This window comes from Chinchilla lanigera, unplaced genomic scaffold, assembly GCF_000276665.1.
Source record: "Chinchilla lanigera isolate Chin_1 unplaced genomic scaffold, ChiLan1.0 scaffold00021, whole genome shotgun sequence".
In the NCBI taxonomy this organism is placed as follows: domain Eukaryota; kingdom Metazoa; phylum Chordata; class Mammalia; order Rodentia; family Chinchillidae; genus Chinchilla; species Chinchilla lanigera.
Genome location: NW_004955422.1, coordinates 20,175,210 through 20,197,008, shown reverse-complemented (window position 1 = coordinate 20,197,008; position 21,799 = coordinate 20,175,210). Strand labels below are relative to the sequence as shown.

The window sequence follows — 21,799 nt, the reverse complement described above, 5'->3', positions numbered from 1 at the left end:
AAAAAAGAAAAACAAAAGCAAAACACATTGAGATTCCATCAGATTCCATTCTGACTAGATTCCATTCCTAGTCAGAATGGCTATAATCAAAAATTAAAAAAAAAAAATCTAGGTGCGGTGGTATAAACCTGTAAACTCAGAATTTAGGGAAGTTGAGGCAGGAAGATAGTAAATTCCAGGCCCACACTGGCAACTTAGTGTGACCCTCTTAAATGTTTGTGGTTTTTTTTTTTTTTTTGGTCTTTCTGAGACAGGGTCTTGCTATGCAGTTCAGGCTGCCCTTGAGCTCACTTATGTAGCCCAGGCTGGCCCTGAACTCACAGTGATCCTTCTGCCTCAGCCTCCCAAGTGCTGGAATTACAGGCATGCGCCACCATGCCCGGCTCTCTCTTAAAAATTTTAAAGCAGGCATGGTGGTGCACACCTATAATCCCAGCACTCAGGAGGCTGAAGCAGGAGTATTACTTTGAATTTGAAGCCAACCTAAACTGTGTCATGAGACCCTGTCTCAAAAAACAAAAGCAAAACAAAAATAGAAATTGGAAAGAAAACAGGGTATGGGGAAGGTCAAAAGCAGGGAGTCATCTGGGAGGACCCTGCCCAGTTGTCCCCAGACCAAAGGGGCCTGTGACAGTCCCCCACTGCCCAGACTGGCTCTGGGCCCTGGAAACACTGCTGGAGGAAGCAGGAGTCCCTTCTGGGCTTTTGGCCGGGCGTGGTGGCACATGCCTGTAATCCCAGCACTTGGGAGGCTGAGGCAGGAGGATCCTGTGAGTTTGAAGCCAGCCTGAAGTGCATAGCGAAACCCTGTCTCAGAAAGACAATAAATAAATAAGATCCAAAATGTACAATAGATATTGTAAAATGGGAAGAAACTGCTCAAAAAGAAAGAGAAACTAGGATGGGGGGAAAGGAGAAAGGAGGAAGGAAAAAGCAAAAAACAAGTTTAAATTAAAAAAATACAACACAGTTAAGATAGTTATAGTACTCATTTCTCTTAGTTTGTTGAAAAGAAAGGCTTGTGCTAATATTGTTTGGACAATTAAATGCATAAATCTTGTACTCTGAGTAACTAATTTAAAGATAACAATATGCAATATATTAACCATTGTTACCTTATTATCTTATTTTGAAATTTTGTTTTATTTTTTTCTCTTTAAAATAAAAAAAAGCAGTCATACTCTCAGTTTTGCAGAGTGATTGTGAGGTCTCAGTAAGGTAGTAGCAGTGACAGAGCCTGCCACAGCGGCAGGTGCTCAGCGACAGCTTCCTTTCCCCAGTGAATCCCTGGCCAGCGGGTCTCTGGGAGAGCGGCTCTAGCAGCAGGGCAGGAGAGGCCGGTGTGCGGGGACTGCTTCCTGAGCCGGAGGAGGGGCAGCCACACTCCAGGCGCAGGTCAGAAGTGGACCTGAGCCGAGGCCATCAGAGGGAAGGCCAGGAGGGGCTGACGGCTGGGATCTGAGGCCAACCCTGACCAATCTGCTGCCGAGGGACCCGCCTTGTGCTCCCTGCCCTGTAGATATTCAGGCTCTAGAGATGACTCCAGCTTCCCCCTGCTGGGGGACATCTGCCCAAGGGGCTGTGGAGGGGCGGCCTGGGCTGGGGGACTGGGCAAGGGGCCACTGACCTTGGGGGAAGAGCCCAACAGGCTGCGGCCAGCGGGCGAGGCAGACAGCACATAGGTGGGGGACATCTGATCAGGAGGTAGAGTCACCACAGCGGGGCTGAGGGACAGCAGGGACGGAGGGGATGGGAGGAGGCCGCACACAACCTGAGGCTGTGCATCTGGGTGCAGCTGCTGAGGTGGCAGACAGGAGACGGAAGTCTGGAAGAGGCCTGGCTGCTCCTGGCAGCTGTGCTGTCCCTGGGGAGCAAGCTGTCCCGGGAGCCACCTGGCCTGGCCCCAGCAGTCGGGGGGCTCGGGAGCTGGGTGGGGGGCACAGTCCCTGGGGCACAGGCGCTCGTGCAGATGCAGGGTCTGACTCCACCGCGCCAACTCGGCCCGTAGGCCCCGGATCTCCTTCCGCAGGGCCTGGTTGTGTTTCTCCAGGGACTCGTGCTGCTGGGGGGAAACAAAGGGCGGCAGGGAGGTGTCAGACAGCACCGGGCCCTGTGTGACCACCGCCCCTTTAGGGAAAGGCACTGTTACCTTCTGAATGTTCAGGACGGGACCCCTTGGCTACTCTCTGGCCAGCCCCTGCTGCCACCCACAAGTCCCCATGCAGCACCTCACAAGGCTCAGGCTTGCCCTGTTCTCTGCCTGCTGCTGGTCCCCTGAGCCAGCACCACTGGTCCCCCAGGACCTCCTCCAGCCTCCTAAATCATGTGTCCCAAACCACCCCACCTCCTGGCTCAGAAAAGCCATTCCGCAAGTGTGTCATTATTATAGGGTGAAATGTTTTGGTCTTATTCTACGGATTGAACTCAGGGCCTTACACATACTAGGCCCCAGCCCCAGCTTTGCTTTGCTTTTTTATTTTTTGGAAACAGGGTCTCACTCTGCATTCAGGCTGGCTTTGAACTCATTATGTAGACCAGGCTGTCCTCAAAGTTGTGATGATCCTCCCACCTCAGCCTCTGAGTGCTGGATTACAGACATGCACCACCACACATGACTTACTTTTTAATTTTATTTTGAGATAAGGTCTTGCTGAGTTTCCCAAGCTGTGGTGGAACTTGAGACTCTCCTGCCTCAGCTTCCTTGAACAGCTGGGATTGCAGGTGTGTACCACTACACCCAGCTATGCTCAGACTCTCAGCTCTACCTGTCCCACTTTCTGTCTTGCTGCTCTGTCTTGGCCCTTAGCTGGAATCTGCTTCTTGTCTTGTCCACCTGAACACCCCTCTACACCCTCCCACTCCCACACTAGTCCTAATGTAGCTCTCCCACAGCAGCTTCAAGGTCAGTTTTGAGCACCCAGAGTGTGCTTAAGGCCACCACCAGGGCTCCCAGGTGCTCAGAACCCACTGACTAAGGCACTGCCAGGGGGTCAGGGTATGGCCTTCAACTGGATCTGCCTGAGTGGGCCAGAAGTACATCCTGCCGGCTCACTGCCTGCTTCTGGGAACACACAGCACAATCATCACCATGGGCAATACACGCTTCTTGTTCACCATTTATGATGGCAGCGGTGGTGAAAACACAGAAAGACTTTTTAACTCATTTCATAAGGCTGAATAACTCAAACGGCTTCCTTCAGTCCACTTTCTGGGACACTTTTAAATAAGAGAAGTTGCAAGGGCATAATTGCCACTGCTGGACCCACCTGCAGCTGCTTTCTGGACAAGAAATGTTCTTTTTCAGTGCTGGGAATTAAACCTAGGGCTCTGCACATGCTCTGTACCGCTAAGCTACAGCCTTACCCCTGGCCATTTCCCTCTCTCCCTCTCTCTCTCCTTCCCTCCTTTCTTCCTTTCTTCCACCCTTCTCTTCCTCTTTGTCTCCCTCCCTTCTTTTCCTTTCTTCCTTCTTTCTTCCTTTCTTTTCTTCTTTCCATTTTGTTTAATTCCAGGTTGGCACTAAACCCAGGATCCTCCTGACTCAGCCTCCTGGGTGCTTGTCGCACATACGGGGCTTCGGAATGAGCATTTCCAATGAACATCATTCTGTCTCTCTTCTCCTACATTCTCCAAGCCTTCAACTCACCCCCAGGGATTGAGTCAATCATTTATGAATTCCTTCATTTTCAGCTCCTGTCCAGATGTTGCTACTGGGTGGGGAGGGCTCCCTAGCTCTATCTCTGTCACATGTGCCAGCCCACCTTCCCCTCCTCTTCCTTGCTTTACTCCCTACCCAGCCCAGGATCTGTCACCTCTGACATCCTAAATACTTGATGGGTTATTTATTCATCTGGCTTCTGTGTGAGTATGAGCTAGCGGGGAGGTGAGACTTTGCCTTCTGTATTCACAGCTGTCCTGCAGTGCTGTGACCTGAGCCGTCACATGAGAGACCCTCCAGGGACATTTCCAGAAGCAATGAATAAATGAAAGCTTAGTTTCCCAGCCACCATCCTTCACATCCCACCTGCAGGGTACTGCCCCAACTGCACCTGTGCTAGCACAATTGTATATGCCTGCAGTGCATTTTCTTCCTTCCTTTCTTTCTTGTTTTTTCTTTTTTCTTTTCTTTTCTTTTTTTTTTTTTTTTGAGATAGGGTCTCACTCTGCAGTCCAGGCTAGCCTTGAACTCAGTATGTAATCCAGCGTGGCCTCAAACTCATGGCGATTCTCCTGCCTCACCAGCTTACCAGTGCTGAGATTGTAGGTGTGTGCCTCACCAAGTCCAGCCTCAGCGTATTTTTTTTCTTTTTTGAGACAGAATCTTGCTATACAGTTCCGATTAGCCTTGAACTTACCATGTAGCCTAGGCTGGCCTCAAACTCATAGCCATCCTCCTGCCTCAGCCTCCCGAGTGCCGGGATTACATGGTGCGCTATTATACCCAGGTCTCAGTGCATTTAAAAAAAAAAAATGATTTCAAGTCGGGCATGGTGGTGCACGCCTGTAATCCCAGCACTCGGGAGGCTGAGGTAGGAGGATAGTTGGGAGTTCGAGACCAGCCTGTGCTATAAAGTGAGCTCAAGGTCAGCCTGAATTGCGTAGTGGGACTCTGTCTCAAAAAGACCAAAATAAATAAATAAATAGATAAAACATGATTTCAGACCTCCAGGAGGATCAAAGCCTTCTGACAGAATTTGAGATTCTCTCAAGACCTTCTCTGAGTGGCCCATTCAGTGCTTTTTTTTTTTTTTTTGTCTTTTTGTCTTTTTGAAACAGGATCTCACTGTGCAGTTCAGGCTGGCCTTGAGCTCACTTTGTAGCCCAGGCTGGTCTCGAACTTGCAACAATCCTCCTACCTCAGCCTCTCTCAGTGCATTTTTCTTACCTTCATCCACTTGGAAAACTCCTACTCATTCCTCAAGACCAGATCAAGTTTCATTTCCTCTTTATATACCTGATATCACACTACCTATATACTAGAGACCAAATCATGTCCCTCCAAGATTCATATGCTGAAATGGTAACTCCAGTGTGTCTGTACTTAGACACAAAATTATAAGGAGGAATTTATTTTTATTTTTATTTTTTTTTGAGACAGGGTCTCGATATGGAGTTCAGACTGGTCTTGAGCTCACTATGTAGCTCAGGCTGGTCTCGAACTCACAATGATCCTTCTGCCTCAGCCTCCCGAGTGCTGGGATTACAGGCATGTGCCACCATGCCCGGCCTAAGGAGGCAATTTTAAATGAAATGGCAAGGGCAGAGCTCCAATCTGATAGGTTCAGTGGCTTTACTAAAAGAGATAAAGTGACTCAGTGGTAGAGTCTCTCCATTGAGAAGGAGACACGTCCCTGGGTTCAATCCCTAGCACTGCAAGAAAGCGAGAGAGAGAGAGAGAGAGAGAGAGAGAGAGAGAGAGAGAGAGAGAGAGAGAGAGAAAGCCAGGCATGGTGGTGCATGCCTGTAATCCCAGCACTGGGGAGGCTGAGGCAGGAGAATTGCTGTGAACTAGAGGCTAGCCTGAACTACATAGCGAGACCCTGTCTCAAAAAGGGGTGAGGGGGACAAGAAAAGGATTCCTCATCTCTGCTCTCCATCCGAGAAGGAAGGTCATGAGCACCTAGCAATAAAGGCGGCCACCTACTGTGCAAGCCAGGAAGACAGCCCTCAAGGTCAAACCCAGAACACCTTGATGCTGAATACCCCAGTTTCCAGAACTTGAGAAATAAATGTCCTTTAAGCCTGCCAGTGTACCATCTTTTGTAGGGCAGCTTGAGCAGACGAATGTGTCCCTTCTACCTGGATGTGCCCAAGGCGCTGTATACTGCCAGGCGCTGCTGTAGGTGTTGGGGAAGTGGCAGAGGATGGGATGGCTCCCTGACCTCACGGCCCTCGTAATCGGGTGAGCAAGGGGAGCGGGGCGGGGGTTGTGGAGCCAAGCAGCCCGGCTAAGGCCAGGCACCGGGGGCGCACTGCGGGGTTGCGGGCCGCGGGCGGCAGGGGGCGCTCTCTCCGCCGCGCTGCCTCTCACGTGACCCCTCCGTGCGGCGGGGAGACCCGGTTTCCGGGGAGATGCCGGCCCGTGCGCTTGGGCTTCTGCGCTAAATAAACCGCTGCTCTCGATGAATTACCCAAGGTGTGGTATTCGGGTATAGCCGCAGAAAATGGGCTCAGGGGCGTCCCCACCTGGTGCAGGGCGTCCGCCCTATCCGTGTGCTTCTGCCGGCTGCGCTGGGCGGCCGCCCGGTTCTTCTGCTGCCTCTTCAGCTGCTTCTGACTCTCCGCGGGGTCCTGCGGGGCATCGCAGGGGCTCAGGCTCCCAGCGGGGGCGAGCGCCCCGGAGAGCGGCGTGGGCTGCCGAGTGCCCCGTCCCCCCAGAAGCCCTCTGGCTCCCCGGCGCCGCGCTCCTGCCTCTGCGGGCACCGCACACCCGGTGATGCCCGCGTCGCGCAGTGTCCTGCTCACAGCTCCCGTGGGGGCGAGGGTCAGTGGGTTCCGGACCCAGCCAGAACTGACTTCGAGCTGCACACTTGCCCAAGCCACGTTGCTCTGGGCTACTCGCTTCTCTGGGCCCAGCTGCTGCTTTTGTGCGAGGGAGGCACCACGGTCCCTCCTTCACTCGCCTCAAGAGGGAAGCCCGGGCAGCAGGCAGCCCAGAGCCAGGGTCAGTGGAGGGCAGCACTGTCCTTCCACTGCTGTCACTTCTCCGCCACCTTCACCGTGTTGCTGATATGCCTGACCAAGAGCTCTGTGATTCAGTTCCATATGCCCGTGCCCAGCTCAGGCCCAAAGCGGGCATTTAATTACTTAACAAACATTTATTAAGCGCCTGCTTTGTACGAGGCACTTAGGAGGACATAGCAGTGAACAAACAGAAGTCCCAGCGCTCACACTGCTCACATAGCAGTGGGCAGCAGCCCGGAAGGAAGGAATGGGAAGTCCTTCCTAACCAGGCGGTGGACCCGAAGGTTGGCAGCTGTGACCTTCCCCAGCTCTGAGGACCATGGAACTCAGTGAATGATTTAATCCAAATGTCCAGAGCTCTGGAAATTCAGGGCAAAGGGGACTGGTGAACACCTCACAGCTGATACCCGTATGACTCCAGAGGGGGCTGGTGTTGAGTATAAGGGTCCCAGGGAGGATGCTGCTCCCTGGCCGAGGACTCTGGATGCTCCTGGGATCGAAGCTGCAGCTCCACCCTGGCCCGAGCCTTGAGGGGTTCATGGCCACAGCAGGTGCGTTGCAGCCCTGGAGAGCTGGGAGACTAGAGGCTGGGGAAGGACCCGGATAATGAATGAGGGGCCCTTGAAGGGGAACTGGCGGTGGGGGCCGGAGGAGGGGAGGAAAGTGGCAGGGGAGAGCAGGCAGGTGGAGGCCAGGTCCTAAACCTTAGGCAGCAGGAGGGCCAAAAGCGCCTCATTCCAGTCCCCTCATATTCCAGGGGAGGAACTGAGACCAAAGAGGGGCTGTGTGGCGCCTGCCTGAAGTCACACAGCCACAGGCACAGAGCTGGGACCAGAGCTCTGGGCTGCATCTCTTGCTTCTGGGCCTGGGACCCTTGGGCACATCTCCTCTGACCTCTGCTTTTTTTTTTTTTCTTTTGCTAGTACAAAGGATTGGACCCAGGGATTTTCACTGAGCTACATCCCCAGCCACACACACACCCCCGCCTTTATCTCTTTACATTTTGAAACAGGGTCTCACTAAGCTGCCTACACTGGCCTTGAACTGGACTTGTGATCCTCCTGCCCCAGAGTGCTGGGAGCAAGGCGTGTGCCCCCGCGCCTGGCCACATTCCCTTTGTCACCCCCGGCCCTCGTCCCTGTACTCACTGTCCTGGTCAGCAGTGCGTCTCCCTGGCAGAGGTGCATGGCTCAAGCAGGGGGAGCAGAGAGTCACACTGGTCCCAAATGTCCCCTAGCAGCTATGACCTCCCAGTGCCCTCTGGGGGCCCAAGGAAGTGGTGGCTACTTAAACCCCAGTGACCACTCCGCCCCCAACAAGCCCAGTTTCAGTTTCTCCTAAAGCCACCGGCTGCTCAGAATCCCTGGCTCAGAGTGGCTCGAGTGGGTGGAACTTCCTAGCACAAACTGGCCTTCCGGTTAGGCCCCTGCTTTGCAAGCAGGGCTGTGGAAGGGCAAGAGGAGGGAAGAGAAAGGCCAGGTGTGGGAGGGTATTCTGGGGAGGGAGGAAGCCAAGAGGAGAAGTCGCTGGAGTCCCAGGGTTTATGTGGGCTGTGGGAAAGCCCCTGTGCTCTGTGGGGGACCCCAGATCCACAGCTCACATTGGAGCTGTGCAACTTCAAGAAGATGGGCTGGGGATATAGCTCAGTGGCACGGGCGCCTGCCTGGCAAGTGCAAGGTCCTGAGCTTGATTCCTGGTACCAAAAAAAAAAAAAAAAAAAAAGGTGACTCATCTTCTCTGAGCCTTAATTTTCTCATCTGTAAAGGATATGGGTGGGGTGGTACAAAGTCCCAGATTTAATGGAAGAACTAAAGGAACTAATACAACCACCCCAAATCCTCTGAGATCAATCTCAAGGTATGTCTTAAAAAACAAGCAATGTCCTTTAAAGAGAAGAGATGGAAAAATTACTGGTTTCATACAGCAGATTATGCAGTGGTGGAAAATTTAATGTGGGGTGAGTAGCCCAGCTTCCAAGCTGTGTGACTTGGGTAGGTAATTTCACCTTCCTGTGCTATTTCTTAATTTGTAAAATGAGGATAAAATCCTTTTGTGGTTTTTCTTCTTCTTCTTTTTTGTACTGGGAATCAAACTCAGGACCTTGTGCTTATCAGTCAGGCGCTGTGCTGCTGAGCTATATCCCTGGCCCATTTTGTTGTGAAGATTAAATGAGTTTAACACCAATGCGAGGGCTGGATGTGGTGGCGCACGCCTGTAATCCCAGCCCTCGGGAGGCTGAGGCAGGAGGATTGTTGTGAGTTCAAGACCAGCCTGGGCTACAAAGTGAGCTCAAGCCCAGCTTGAACTGTATAGCAAGACCCTGTCTCAAAAGGACAAAATAAAATAAAATAAACACCAATGCAGCACCTGAGATCATGCCTCATGTGGAGTAAGACCTTAATAATCATCTGCAATTCTGATGTGGTGGGAGATTGGAAACCAGGTTTATCATCAGGCCTAAATGTCCAAAACAAGCTGGGCATAGTGATGCAGGCCTGTGATCTCAGGACCCTGAGAAGCTGAGGCAGGAGGACTGCAAATTCGAGCCCAGCCTGGGGAATTTAGCAATTTAGCAAGATCCTGTCTCAAAATAAGAAGAAAAAAAAAACCCAAAAAACATAGCAAGACCTTGTCGCAAAAAAAAAAATAAAAAGAAAAAGAAAAAGAAAAAGAAAAAAATTTAAAAGGATGTAGTTCAGTGCAAAGGTTCTGGGTTCAATTCTCATTACTGAAACAAACAAGCAGCTGGGCATGGTGGTGCACCCCTGTAATCCCAGCACTGGGAGGCTGAGGCAGGAGGGTCGTTGTGAGTTCGAGACCCATCTGGGCTACAAAGTGAGCTCAAAGCCAGCCTGAACTGCATAGCGAGACCCTGTCTTAAAAAAAAATTGGGGGGGGGCTGGGGATTTAGCTCCGCAGCACAGTGGCTGCCTGGCAAGTGCGAGGTCGTGAGTTTGATTCCCGGTACCGGAAAAAAAAAAAAAATTTTTTTTTTTTTTTAAAGAATGATGGCAGGAAAGAGGAGGGATGGCTGACAGGGACAGACATAGGGACTTTGGTGGCCTGTGAGATTTGTTTAATTGCTCTGTGGCATTGTTACCTACACTTTGAAATGGTTCATAATAAAAGCTTCCTTTGAAGACCTAGCAGACCCGGAAGCTCCTGGAAAACTGCAGGTTGTTGTCTCTGAGGGAGAACAGGTTCAGATGAGGCATCTGTTGCGGGGACGGAAGAGCTAGTAGCTCCTATCAGAATGAATATGCAGTGTATAGGAGCCCATCGTCTGGCAACGAGAGCATGTTGAGGTTGTGCCTGAGCTCTGAGGGCTCAAAGCTAACAATGTGGGCTCTCGAGGATGACATATACTACAGATATAGTTTTCTGACAGGAGATAGTGCCTATGTGTTTTCTTCAGGAATTTGCAGCTGCCTCTGAGTTTATCAGAAAAGACGGGTGCAAGTGATTGGCAGTGTGTGCCACACAGGGATTGATTACTGATGTCTGCCATGAGCACAGGTGGAGATGTTGCAATATTCTGTCCTCCCTGACCAAGGCCTAAAGCTGGCCTGGGCTTCAGAGTTAGAAGTTTGGACTCAGAGTCACGAGTCTGCTCACTGCACTTACCCCTCACAACCTCAGTGATCACGTATGTACACTGGGGATGACGATGAAATCAGGCGTATTATACAGAATTGTGCTGAAGAGGGGAGTGACTGAGATGAGCAGAAATGTCTTTGGATGTTGTAAAGTACTGTTCACCCAGATGCAGTCTACCCACCCAAGTCCTGGAGCGACATAGTCTAGATTCTAGGACTGAGCTGCAGGCTCATTAGATATGGCTGAGTGGGCAGAATTGGGAGTCCCTGCCTCTCACTTCCGAGGAGTCTGGGGGCAGAGGTTGATCTCGGACACCCATGAAGGGAGATTGCGCCTATTTCTGGGAATTATTTTTGTTTCCTGATCATCAGGAGGACTGGGGCGTCTCGCCTATGGTGGGCACCTGAGGGGCTCATTAAACCAGTCGTCTAGCCCCACAGGAATCTGGCAGAGGTGTGTCATGACGTAACCCCCCAAAACACTGGTGGGCAGGAGGCTAAGGCCCGAGCGCAGTCAGGCCCCCAGCCCAACCTGTACTCCCAGCCCCAGCCCCTGGCTCCAGGTAGAAGGTACACAGTCAGCAGGTGTGGCTCTCCCAGAGGCCACAGCCCTGAAGGAAAGCAAAGGAGATAGTGTTTATGGCTTGATCTCCCTGAGGAGACTGCCAGGCGAGGGAGTGGCAGGGAGGGAGGGGTGCATGGATGAATAATGTTTAACCAGGAAGCTTCCCCAGAGGGAGTCTGACCACTGGTGTCCTGGTCAGCTAGGCTGTGTGGCTTAAACAACAGCCATTTATTGCCCAAAGTTCTAGGGGCTGGGAGTCCAAGAGCAAGGTGCTAGCAGATCTTGTTCCTGGTGAGTGCCTCTGGCTTGCTGATGCTGCCCTCTTGCTGTGTCCTCACATGGCAGAGAAAGTTGTGGTTGTTCTGTCTTCCTCTCCTCCTCCTCTTTTCCTTTTTTTTTTTTGAGACAAGGTCTCACACTGTAATTCAGGCTGATCTTAAATTCACTATGTAGCCCAGGCTGACCTTGAACTTACAGAGTTCCTCCTGCCTCAGCCTCTTGATTGCTATGATTACAAGCATGCGACACCACACCTGACTTCTTTGTCTGTTTTAAAAATTAAGTTTATCAGTTCATTTTAGGTATATGCAATGATCACGATCACGTTCATCACAGGAAATTTGTACCTGTACATGATATAACTTGATTCTTTTTCCCAATTCCCTACCCTCCCTTCAACCCTTCTTTCCTTTCTTATTTACAAAAACTTTGTTTCCATTTTTTCCTTCTCTTCTAATTTTTTTCTTTTCCCTCCCTTCTTACTTTCTACCTCCCCCCTCCCTAGTTCCCCTTCCTACTTGAACATTTTCTTCCTATTTCACAATATCTTTATACATTTGGGTCCTTATTTACACTTCCAGTTTCTCACAATGTGGTATTTACATGTTTGTGTCTGATTTATTTCCCTTAAGAGTATGTTCTCAGCCAGGTATGGTGGCACATGCCTGTAGTCCCAAGCACTTGGGAGGCTGAGTCAGGAGGATCCTAGGGAGTTCAAGGCCAGCCTGGGCTACAAAGTAAACTCAAGGCCAGCCTGAATTGCATAGTGAGACCCTGTCTCAACAAGACAAAAAAATTAAATAAATAAAGAGTATGTTCTCAGCCAGGCATGGTGGCACATGCCTGTAATCCCAGCACTCCGGAGGCTGAGACAGGAGGATCTTTGCGAGTTCGAGACAAACCTGGGCTACAAAGTGAGTTTAAGACCAGCCTGAACTGCATAGTGAGACCTGTCTTTTTGAGAACAAAGAGTTCTCAAAGAACAGAGTATGCTCTCAAGGTGTACTCATTTACCTAGAAATGTCTCAGGCTTATCCTTCCTTATGGCAGAATAGTACTCCACTGTATAAAAAAAAACAAACCACATCTTCTTTATCCACTCACCAGTTGATGGGCATTTGGGCTGTTCCCAAGATTTAGCTATAACAAACTGTGCTGCTATAAACATGGGTGTGCATATATTGCTGTGGTATGATGCTTTTAATTCTTTCTGGAAGATACCTAGAAGAGGAATAGATGAGTCGAATGCAACCTCTAGTTGTGGTTTTTTGAGGGATCTCCACATTAATTTCTACAGTGGTTGTACCAGGCTACACTCCCACCAATGGAGAAAGGTTCCTTTTTCCCCACAGCCCCGCTAGCATTTGTGTTTGGTTGATTTATTCATAATAGCCATGCTTTCTGGGGTGAGATGGAATCTCAGTGTTGTTTTAATTTCATTTCTTTTTTTTTTTTTTGGTCCCAGGAATTGAACTCAGGACCTTGCACTTGCCAGGTAGGCACTTATGGCACTGAGCTATATCCCTGGCCCTAATTTACATCTCTTGAATGACCAATGATGTTGAACATTTTTTTCTTGTATTTATTTGCCATATCTACTTCTTCATCTTAGAAGTATCTATTCATTTCAGATGCCCATTTTTGGGTTGGACCTTTAAATTTGGGTGTCTGATATTTTTCTTTTTTGGGTACCAGGAATCAGGATCTTGCGCTTGCCAGGCAGGTGCCTTGTCACTGAGCTATATAACTGGCCCAGGGGGCCTGATTTTATGGAGTTCTTTATATATGTGTAATTCAGGCTGGCCTTGAATTCACTATGTAGCCTGTGTTGGCCCTGTAATCGCAGCAATCTTCCTGCCTCAGCCTCCCATGTGCTGGGATCATAGGTGTGCACCACCACACCTGGCCTATTCTTTGTCTTCGCAGGACCTGAATCTCATCGGAATCCCACTCTCATGTCGTCATCTAAACCTCGTTATCTGCTAAAGGGCCATGGCCAAAGGCCATCATACTGAACACGGAGGCTGGTGCTTGAACGTGTGAGTTTTAGGGGACACAGACATTGAGTCTGTTACAGAGAGGGAGGAACCTGATACCTAGAGAGGCGAGGTCACCCCCTAGGGGGAAGAAGTGGAGGTAGAACACAACTTCTGGCTTGTGAGTCCTGAGTCCCTCATACTCAGCTTGGCAAGGCTGCCTGTCAGTCCAGCAGCCCTGCCGGGTAGAGGCTCAGAGGCCTCTGAAATGTCAGTTACAAAGAGATCAACTGAGGCCAGGGTATGGTGGTGTACACCTGTAACCCCAGCACTTAGGAGGCTGAGACAGCCTTTTACATGTCCTAAGCCTTTTTTACATTTTTATTTCATCAAATCCTTATGTATCATCTCCAGTTTACAGAGCTAGCATAAAGAGGTTAGATAAGTGACTTGCCCAAGAAAAGTTCCTGGCGCTGGGATGGAGCCTCTTCATCCTTCAGTGTCGCTTCCAAAGAGTGCTGCTCTGGAAAGCCTTCCTTGACCTTCAACAGGAAGTGGCCCCCCTTCAGGAAGTGAGCTCCCCAGCTGGTATGTCCCACACCCCCTGAGTTTTAAACACCACCCACCTGACGTTAGCTCCCGGGGCCCTGTCCGCAGTTTTAGACAGGGAGCCCTCAGCCAGCTGCAGTCCCACCAGCATCCGTCTGGCTTCCTCCTCCTCTGCTCATCTTCTATGGCACGTGTGGGTACCCTGACGAGGCCAGGCCTGAGGGAGGGATGCGCGTGGTGGAGGACCTAGCCCAGGAGGCCCTCGTCCCTGTTCCCCTGGAGACCCAGGCATCTGCCCAACACTAGGAGGTGTGGGAAGAACTTGGGACGAGGCATCCGTGTATCCTGGCTTCTGCCAAACAGTCCCCACCCTTTGCCTCAGTTTGGTAAAATAAGGAGGTTGACAGAGGGAGTCCTTCAGGCAGCCAGGGCAGAACCTGTGTGAGTGAGTAAAGCAGAAGTTTCTTAGGGATGTTTTAGGGATCCCTGGATGAAAAGCTTCCTTGGCTTTAATTCATTTCTTCACTAACTGAACATGTATTATGTGATGGCAGTGCCTGAGGAATAGGAGATTCTCCAGGGAGCAAAACGGGCAAAGATCTTGCTGCTCAGTTGCTCATTTGTGTGTGTGTGTGTGTGTGTGTTGCACATGCACGTGGGTTTTTTTGGTTTTTTTTTTTTTTTTTTGTTTTCGAGACAAAGTCTTGCTATGTAGTTCAGGCTGGCCTTGAGCTCACTGTGTATCCCAGACTGGCCTCAAATTCACAGTGATCCTCCTGCCTCAGCCTCCCAAGTGCTGGGGTTACAGGTATGCACCACCACATCCAGCCTATTTGTTTTGTTTTTTTGAGACAATGTCTTGATGTGTAGTTCAGGCTGGACTTGAACTCACAAGATCCTCCTACCTCAGCCTCCCGAGTACTGGGATTACAAGTTTGCATCACCAAACCTGGTTCTTGTTATTGTTATTTAAGACAAAAACAAGGGGTGTAAGAACAGAGATGGGATCCTCCCACCCACCCACCCATGAAATGTCCCTTTGATGGGGGAAAAGCAAAATCTTGAAAGCTCCCTAGGGCTGACTACATTCTCAGGCAGGACCTGCTCTTGATAGTGAGATGACCGTGAGAAATATTAGTTTAGCTTCATCAGGAGGGGGCCACGCCCCTCAGCCCCACCTGGGGAACTTTCCCAATAGTGCTGGAGAAGATCCCAGGCCAGATTTCCCTGGACTGACTTGGGGCTTGTGCATACTCCTCACTTCAGTCTCTGTAGCCAGGCTGAGGTGAGAATGGCAAGCCGGAGTGGCAGGCTCATTCTGAAGCCAGGACGGGGGCAGCCAGATCTACACCACAGGCACTGGAGGCGGGTGGTGGACTTGTGTCCCCGTATGTCTCTGACACCCAGCCTGGCGCCCTCTTTCTGTTGCTTTGCAGCTGCCTGAGCTGAGAGGAAGGTCCCAAGGGTCAGGGCCCTCGTCAGGACAGCAAAGTCTCGCTGCGAGGATGAATGAGATGAGCTGTGTCCTGGGCAGGGACGGGGACACTGACTGCCAGGGCACAGCGGGGGAAGGACTGACTTTCACTTTCAGCAGCAGCACACTGTGAGCCCTTGAAGAAGCCAGGCTGCAAACAGCCTGGCCTGCCACAAACAGGATGATTCCCCTCAGGTGCTATGAAGTCACCATTGTCGTTGGGCAGGGGTGGGCAGTGGCAGCCCAGAAGAAGTGGGAGGGGGCACACGTCCCAGCACGCAGCTCCGGCCCTGACCCCTGTCCTGCTGGCTCTTTGCTGCCTCCAAAGCTCTGTGCCTCTGGCTCTCTGCTGTACCTCCAGTGCACGCATCTTTCCAGGAAGCCGACGGCAGCTTTTGGAAGTGCGTGGGGAGCATAAATAATAACCAGCTTCGAGTCATCAGCATCCAGAGCACTGTGGGATGTGGCAGCTGTGACCACAGCTCCCGGATGTGGCTGGTCGGTCCTGACCCCGGAGAGACCTGGGCTCAAGTGCTTATGCTGCCACTGACAGCTGCGTGTCCTTGGTGTGTGACCTGGGCTCTTTGGGGTTCGGCGTGCAAAATAATAATACACTTACTTTGCCAGCACTGTCATGGTGGCTGAAGCCACACATGGAAAGCTGCCACCATGAACTCAGAAAGGCGAACCCCCCTCACTCCTGTGCCAGTGACTGAGAGACAAGAAGGCCTCCCAGGGAGGTGACTGTGGGGGAATGGCCAGCTGGGGTCTTGGAGCAGGGCCTAGAGGCAAACAGCCTGTGCCCCGCTGTGCCCAGGCTGCACTGGAGTGGGGCTGGGAAGAAAGCACAAGCCAGCCGGCCAGAGACTCACAAGGCCACAGACACGACCGCGCTGCCCTTGGTGTACCCAGCACCAACACTGGTGGCCTGGATGCAGGGGGTTAGGGCCAGGCAGGTGGGCAAGTAGTCACAGCCAGAGGACCAGAGATTGTCCATTTGGCTTCCTGGTTTTGCAACTTGTAGAACCAAGGTTCAGCAGGAGGAGGGGACATGGCCAGGTTTAAGGAGGTAGCAGAACCCAGTGGACCATGTCCCACCACACCTCAGCCTGCTCTTCCCATCTTAGTCCTTGGAAAGCCAACAAACATCTTGGGGCACTGGGGTGGCAACAGTGGGGTCAAAGGGCACCCTCAGAAGAGCAGGGAGGACACATGTGGTGGTTCATGCCTCTAATCCCAGCACTTGGAAGGCTGAGGCAGGAGGAGCAACACAAGTTCTAGGCCAGCCTCGACTACAGTGTGAGTTCAAGACCAGCCTGAACTGCACAGCGAAACTGTCTCAAAAAGACAAAAAAAAAAAAAAACAAAAAAACAGGGAGCATTTGTACCTGCTGAAGGTCAGCAGGGGAAGACCTGAGGGTGCCCTGTTGAGGATGGGGCCTCTCAGAGCAGGGTCCTGAAAGCCGATGGGGTTCCCACCAAAAGAAGGACTGGAGAGGGTCTTGGGAGATAGGGGCACATCTGCAGTTTCTGTGCGCCCAGCTCCCAGGCTCACAGAGCCCCGCGCCTTCTCTGGGCCTCAGTTTCCTTGCAGCATGGAAATGGCCCTTTTCCAAACAAGGCCAGGACAAGAAACTCTGGGCAGGAAACCTGGGCTCCTCTCTAGGTACTGCCTGTACCTGCCCTCCCTCCCAGACTCTGTCTCACTTCTGACCCCTGTGGGGACAGGGTTCCCCAGGCGGGGCTACTGCGGGAGCTAGAAGTGGCGGTATCTCCAAGGGTGAGGTCTGGGTCTGCCTTGGTTTGGGAGGCAGAGAAGCCCAGGGGTGAAGGACAAAGCTGACCAAGCTGCGCAAGCAGCCACAAAGACTTAACCACCCTCTGTCCTGGTCCCTAGCACTCAACAGAGATTTAAATACTGAGATCAGGCAAGGCCTCGCTGAGATATTGGCACCAAAAATGCTTTTATGGAGAGTGGAGGCACACTGGACATTTAAACAAAGACATGAAGAGACCGGGATTGTCTGGGGGTGGAGGAGGGTAGACCTGGGACACCAGAACTGAGATGGGATTGGGAAAGTGCAGAGCAGGAGGTTAGGCAGCAAGAGAATAATGGGGCCCTTCGGCAGGCGCAGAAGACCTTGGGCTTTGGGACCAAGGAGGAACAAAAACAGATACAAGGGCTGGGGGTGTAGCACTGTTGCAGAATCTGTACCAAACCGGATGGAAAACACTCTGCACCAAGGAGTTGGAAGGCAACTTTTATTATGCTGGTGGGAATCAGATCCAAGTCACCAGCCTCAGCTTAGAGTAAAATAGCAACTTATATACATTTTGTAAGCAGGTGGTACAAAGTTGGTAATGGGTTATTCAATAATTGGTTGCAGTTTTGGTCACATGTTGTCAGGCAAATGTGTCCAGGGCAGGTTTAGTTACAGGGGCCATTCATCATGAGGTGGGGAGATCTCGGGGAAGTTAGAGTCCAAGCAAGTGGGTAAGATTTAGTGTGACCTTCACAGGGCTGGCCTGTCCTGGGCAGACAGTTCTTGAAACAAGCTAGCAAAACAGGATATGTTTGTAGGCTATTGTGCAGCTGGTCAGATAGAGCTGAGTCAAATTATCTCTGAGTTGCAGCCAAGTAGTTAGTCAAGGCCCGCTGAGTCTGACGGACCAATTATGAAGCTATAATTTAAAATTTTTTCTATTACAGCATGAGCAAGTCCTGAGTTCCATCCCCAGTGCCAAGACACAGCCCCTGCACCTCGGGACGGGAAGGGGAGCAGAGAACTGCTCGGGGCTGCCGCAACCGTCCAGGTGGAGTGGAGGAGACAGCTTGCTGAGAGAGGTCCAATAGAGCCTGGGGACCTGGCAGGCATCTGCAGCCACTGTAGTGCCCAGCCCCCCGTGGGACCGGAAGCAGCAGCAGAGCCTGCTCTTGAGGAGAGGTGGACACAGCTGTGGCATGGGGAGAGTTTCAGGTCCGCCCCAACATGTAGGTTCTGGCAGAGCCTGAGATGTCATGTGCTCCTGGCACAAGGCGAAGTGAGGGCTCCTTATGTCCTCTGGAAGGTGGATGGTGCCTCCTCTGCCTCCCACACCAGGCGGCTGGGCTTAGACCTGTAGTGGAGACACTCGGACTGCCCGATTTATCCTTTGGGGCATTCAGCCATGCTCTGCATGTTGTATGTACACCTCTACTCAACAGTCAGTCCCCAGCACTGGGCACAGGGCACAGGGCTACCCTGGGTGCTGGAGATCCCCAGGGAGACAAGGGCCGGCAGTGCTATGGCAGGTCAGGGCAGAACTGGTCTGTGTGCATCTTGCCATCTCAGCATTTAAGCTGTACATTCAACCATCCAGTTTTTTTGTTTTGTTTTGGTTTGGTTTTGGTTTTTTGAGACAGGGTCTCACTGTGTCGTTCAGGCCTTGAACTCACTACATAGCCCAGGCTGGCCTTGAACTCACAGTGACCCTCCTGCCTCAGCCTCCCAAGTGCTGAGATTACATCTGTGAACCACCATACTTGGCAACCATCCAGTTCTTTGTTTACTGATGAATAGGACCAAACCTACACATAGGTATGCTACAATCAAGTGCGGTGGATGTCTCTGCCATGGGCACGTGGTCCAAAATATAGGACGTGCATAATAGGTGTGTCTTTTTTTGGGGGGGTGCGTCTTTTTGAGATAGGATCTCCTTGTGCAGTTTAGGCTGGCCTTAAGCTCACTTTGTAGCCCAGGCTGGTCTCAAACTCACAACGATCCTCTTGCCTCAGCCTCCTGAGTGCTGGGATTACAGGCATGCACCACCGTACCCAGCAGATGCGTGATACCAGAGAGAAAGACAGGTTTTCTCTCTTCTTGTTAAAATTGTAACGTTATTTTCCTTTACTTTTTGCAGTGCTGTGGATCAAACCTGGAGTTTTGCACTTGGAACATGAGTGCTCTACCCCTGAACTATATCCCTGGCTCCTGTCATTTTATTTTAAACAATCTAAGATGGAGGAATAAAGCAGAGAGTTTATCTAGAGTAAGCTTTAAAATAAATATTTAGATATACAAGTAAAAAAATAAAATATATACACTTCTTGCTAATATTTAATGATTAGTAATTATAATTCTTTTAATGGTAGTAAAGTTTTATTAAGGTAGGAAAAGAAACAGGCTCTGCAGAGAGAGTTTGGGCCAAGTAAAAGTAGGAAAAGAAGTACACCCTGCAGCGTGAGGCCGGCCACCATGAAAAGAAAGAACACAGTAGCCAGCGGTCATAATTTACGCATGGTCTTTTCTCCTAGGTTTTCCCCTTTTGATTCTAGAATAAGTTTTATTATTTTTCCTTATTATTATAAAGATTATGCAAAAAACCGATTATCTACGAAGAATAGCCGATTAAAATTCTATACCATTTTTATTATTTATTTATTTTTGTCTTTTTGAGACGGGGTCTTGCTATGCAGTTCAGGCTGACCTTGAGCTCACTTTGTAGCCCAGGCTGGCCTCGAACTCGCAACGATCCTCCTGCCTCAGCCTCCCGAGTGCTGGGATTATAGGTGTGCACCACCACACCTGGCTCTATATCCTCTCTTTTTGAGACAGGGTCTCACTGTGCACTCAAACATAGCAGGCTTTGAACTCACTATGTAACACAGGCTGGCCCCAAATATACAGTGATCCTCCTGCCTCAGGCTCCCAAGTGCTGGGATTATAGGCATGTATCACTATGTCCAGCTCTTTTTTATATTTTTGAGAGAGTGTCACTATGTTACCCAAACTGGCCTTGAACTCCTGGGCTCAAGAAATCCTCCTACATCAGCCTTCCAGGTAACTAGGATTATAGGCATGCACTATCATATTCAGCAAAATTAAACCTATAATACCAAATTTGAGTGTTTTTTTTGTTTTCCTTTGGTTTTTTGACACAGAGTCTCACCATGTAGTACAGGATAGACTTGAACTGGAGCCCAGGTTGGCCTTGAACTTGAGGCAATCCTTTTGCCTCAGCCTCCTGAGTGTGGTGATTACAGGCATGTGCCACCATGCTCGGTTATGATACCAATTTTTTTTTTGTCTTTTTGAGACAGGGTCTCAGTATGCAGTTCAGGCTGGGCTTGAACTCACTTTGTAGCCCAGTGATCTAGAACTCTACCCTCAAGTTACAATCCACTTCGCCCTAAGAAGTTCTTTCAAAAGCAGATTTCACAGGATTTGGTTATTTTAATTTCATGATCCTTCTTGTAGGGGGGAAACAAGATATATATAAAACTGTTATATATAACTATAGCTCTATATGTCTTCTTCCCAGTTCTTCTCTAGAGGTATTTCCCAGAGTTTTTGTGAGCTCTTCCCTCCTTTCCAAGAGGCAAATAAAAAGCCTGGCATAGGCCTCTACCCTATCCATTTTTTGATTGTGGCACTGGGGATTGATCCCTGGGCCCCTGTGCTGAGCTACATTCCCAGCCCTTTTCTGGAAACAGAGTCTTGTTAAATCAGTCACTCAGCTGCCCAGACTGGTTTTGAGCTTGTAATCCTCCTGCGCTAGCCTCTCAGAGTGCTGGAATTACAGGTGTGTGCTACCACGCCCAACATTACCCTTCGCCCAGTTATTTCTTACCTAAGGATAATTGCTCAAAAATTAACCCCAAGCGAGGCATGGTGGCACACACCTGTAATTCCAGCACTCGTTAGGCTGAGGCAGAAGGATCCCTTTGAGTTTGAGGCCAGCCTGGGTTACACAGTGAGTTCAACGCCAGCCTGAGCCGCATAATGAGACCCTGTCTCAAAAAGACAAACGAGAAAGAAAGAAAAGAAAGGAATGAATGAATGAATGAATAAGGAATGCTGGGGATATAGCTCAGTGGCACAAGTGCCTGCCTTTCAAGCACAAGGTCCTGAGTTCGATTCCTGATACAAAAACAACAACAACAACAACAAGAAAGGAAAGGGAAAAAAAAAAAAAAAAAAAAAAAAGAAAGAAAAATTCTACTGTGTGGCTGCTGGGAAGCCACAACAGCTTGGGCAGGCGGGATTTGGAGCCTGACATTTAAATAACTATTTCAAGGCTGGTGGCAATGAAAAAGAAAAACACTCCAGAAGTGCTTAACATAGTAATTTTGAATTCCCCCCAGATTTATTTCTTGGCAGTAACTGCTAAATTGCAGTGATTTTCACACATCTGTGACTGTGACTCACAGTGAGATAAATAGGTCACTGAACTCTACCTGGAGAAGGTAGTAATGTTTTCTGTTCTGTTCATTCTACTTAATTTTTGTTAATGCTACTAAATGGAATCCCACGAAACCAGTGTCTTTGTAGTCAAAATCATTGAGTACTAGCAATTTACACAGTTCGCCCTGTGACACTGATTTCACAGTGCACTTAGGGACTGCATCCCATTCTTTGAAAAACATTGCTTAGGAAGTATATGTACAGTGATGGTTATTTAAAAAAGAAAACAGGATTGAAATTTGTTCTTTCACTTAATATAGCATGTGACACCCACAGGTGTCACAGCTTCACCTCACCTGCTTTTGTTTGTTTATTTGTTGTTGTTGTTTTGAGACAGGATCTTGATTTGTAGTCCAGGCTGGCCTTGAACTAGCAGAGATTTTCCTGCCTGGCATCCTGGGTGCTGGGATTATAGGTGTGTTCCACCACACCCGGCCACCTTGCCTTTCTTT

General features: G+C 50.0%; 1 protein-coding gene and 1 long non-coding RNA gene across 6 annotated transcripts; one reads left to right on the top strand and one right to left on the bottom strand.

The window, feature by feature from the left end:
• Nucleotides 1–1,122: 1,122 nt before the first annotated feature.
• Batf2 (basic leucine zipper transcription factor, ATF-like 2) lies at nucleotides 1,123–8,044 on the bottom strand. 2 transcript variants are annotated; one of them, XM_005384530.1, is made up of 3 exons: nucleotides 7,833–8,044; nucleotides 6,187–6,291; nucleotides 1,123–2,062 (listed from the first exon to the last, which is right to left on the bottom strand). In XM_005384530.1, the coding sequence occupies exons 1-3, from the start codon at nucleotides 7,869–7,871 to the stop codon at nucleotides 1,397–1,399; spliced, it is 810 nt and encodes a 269-aa protein (XP_005384587.1). In that variant the 5' UTR covers nucleotides 7,872–8,044; the 3' UTR covers nucleotides 1,123–1,396. The 2 variants fall into 2 exon arrangements, with proteins under 2 accessions (XP_005384587.1, XP_005384588.1); XM_005384531.1 differs by having other exon boundaries at nucleotides 1,123–2,059.
• Nucleotides 5,512–19,268, top strand: LOC102021680. 4 transcript variants are annotated; one of them, XR_001234027.1, is made up of 5 exons: nucleotides 10,259–10,330; nucleotides 12,590–12,619; nucleotides 13,051–13,163; nucleotides 17,834–17,937; nucleotides 19,024–19,268. It is a non-coding gene; the product is annotated as an uncharacterized LOC102021680 (long non-coding RNA). The 4 variants fall into 4 exon arrangements; XR_001234026.1 differs by having other exon boundaries at nucleotides 17,834–18,101; XR_001234025.1 differs by having other exon boundaries at nucleotides 17,834–18,115.
• The last annotated feature ends 2,531 nt before the right edge of the window (nucleotides 19,269–21,799 follow it).

Coding starts and splice junctions, on each gene's coding strand:
- Batf2 (XM_005384530.1), bottom strand. CDS start 7,871: ATGCACCTCTGCCAGGGAGACGCACTGCTGACCAGGACA. Junction 6,292..7,832: donor ACGCACTGCTGACCAGGACA/GTGAGTACAGGG, acceptor GATGCCCCGCAG/GACCCCGCGGAGAGTCAGAA. Junction 2,063..6,186: donor GGGCGGACGCCCTGCACCAG/GTGGGGACGCCC, acceptor GTTTCCCCCCAG/CAGCACGAGTCCCTGGAGAA.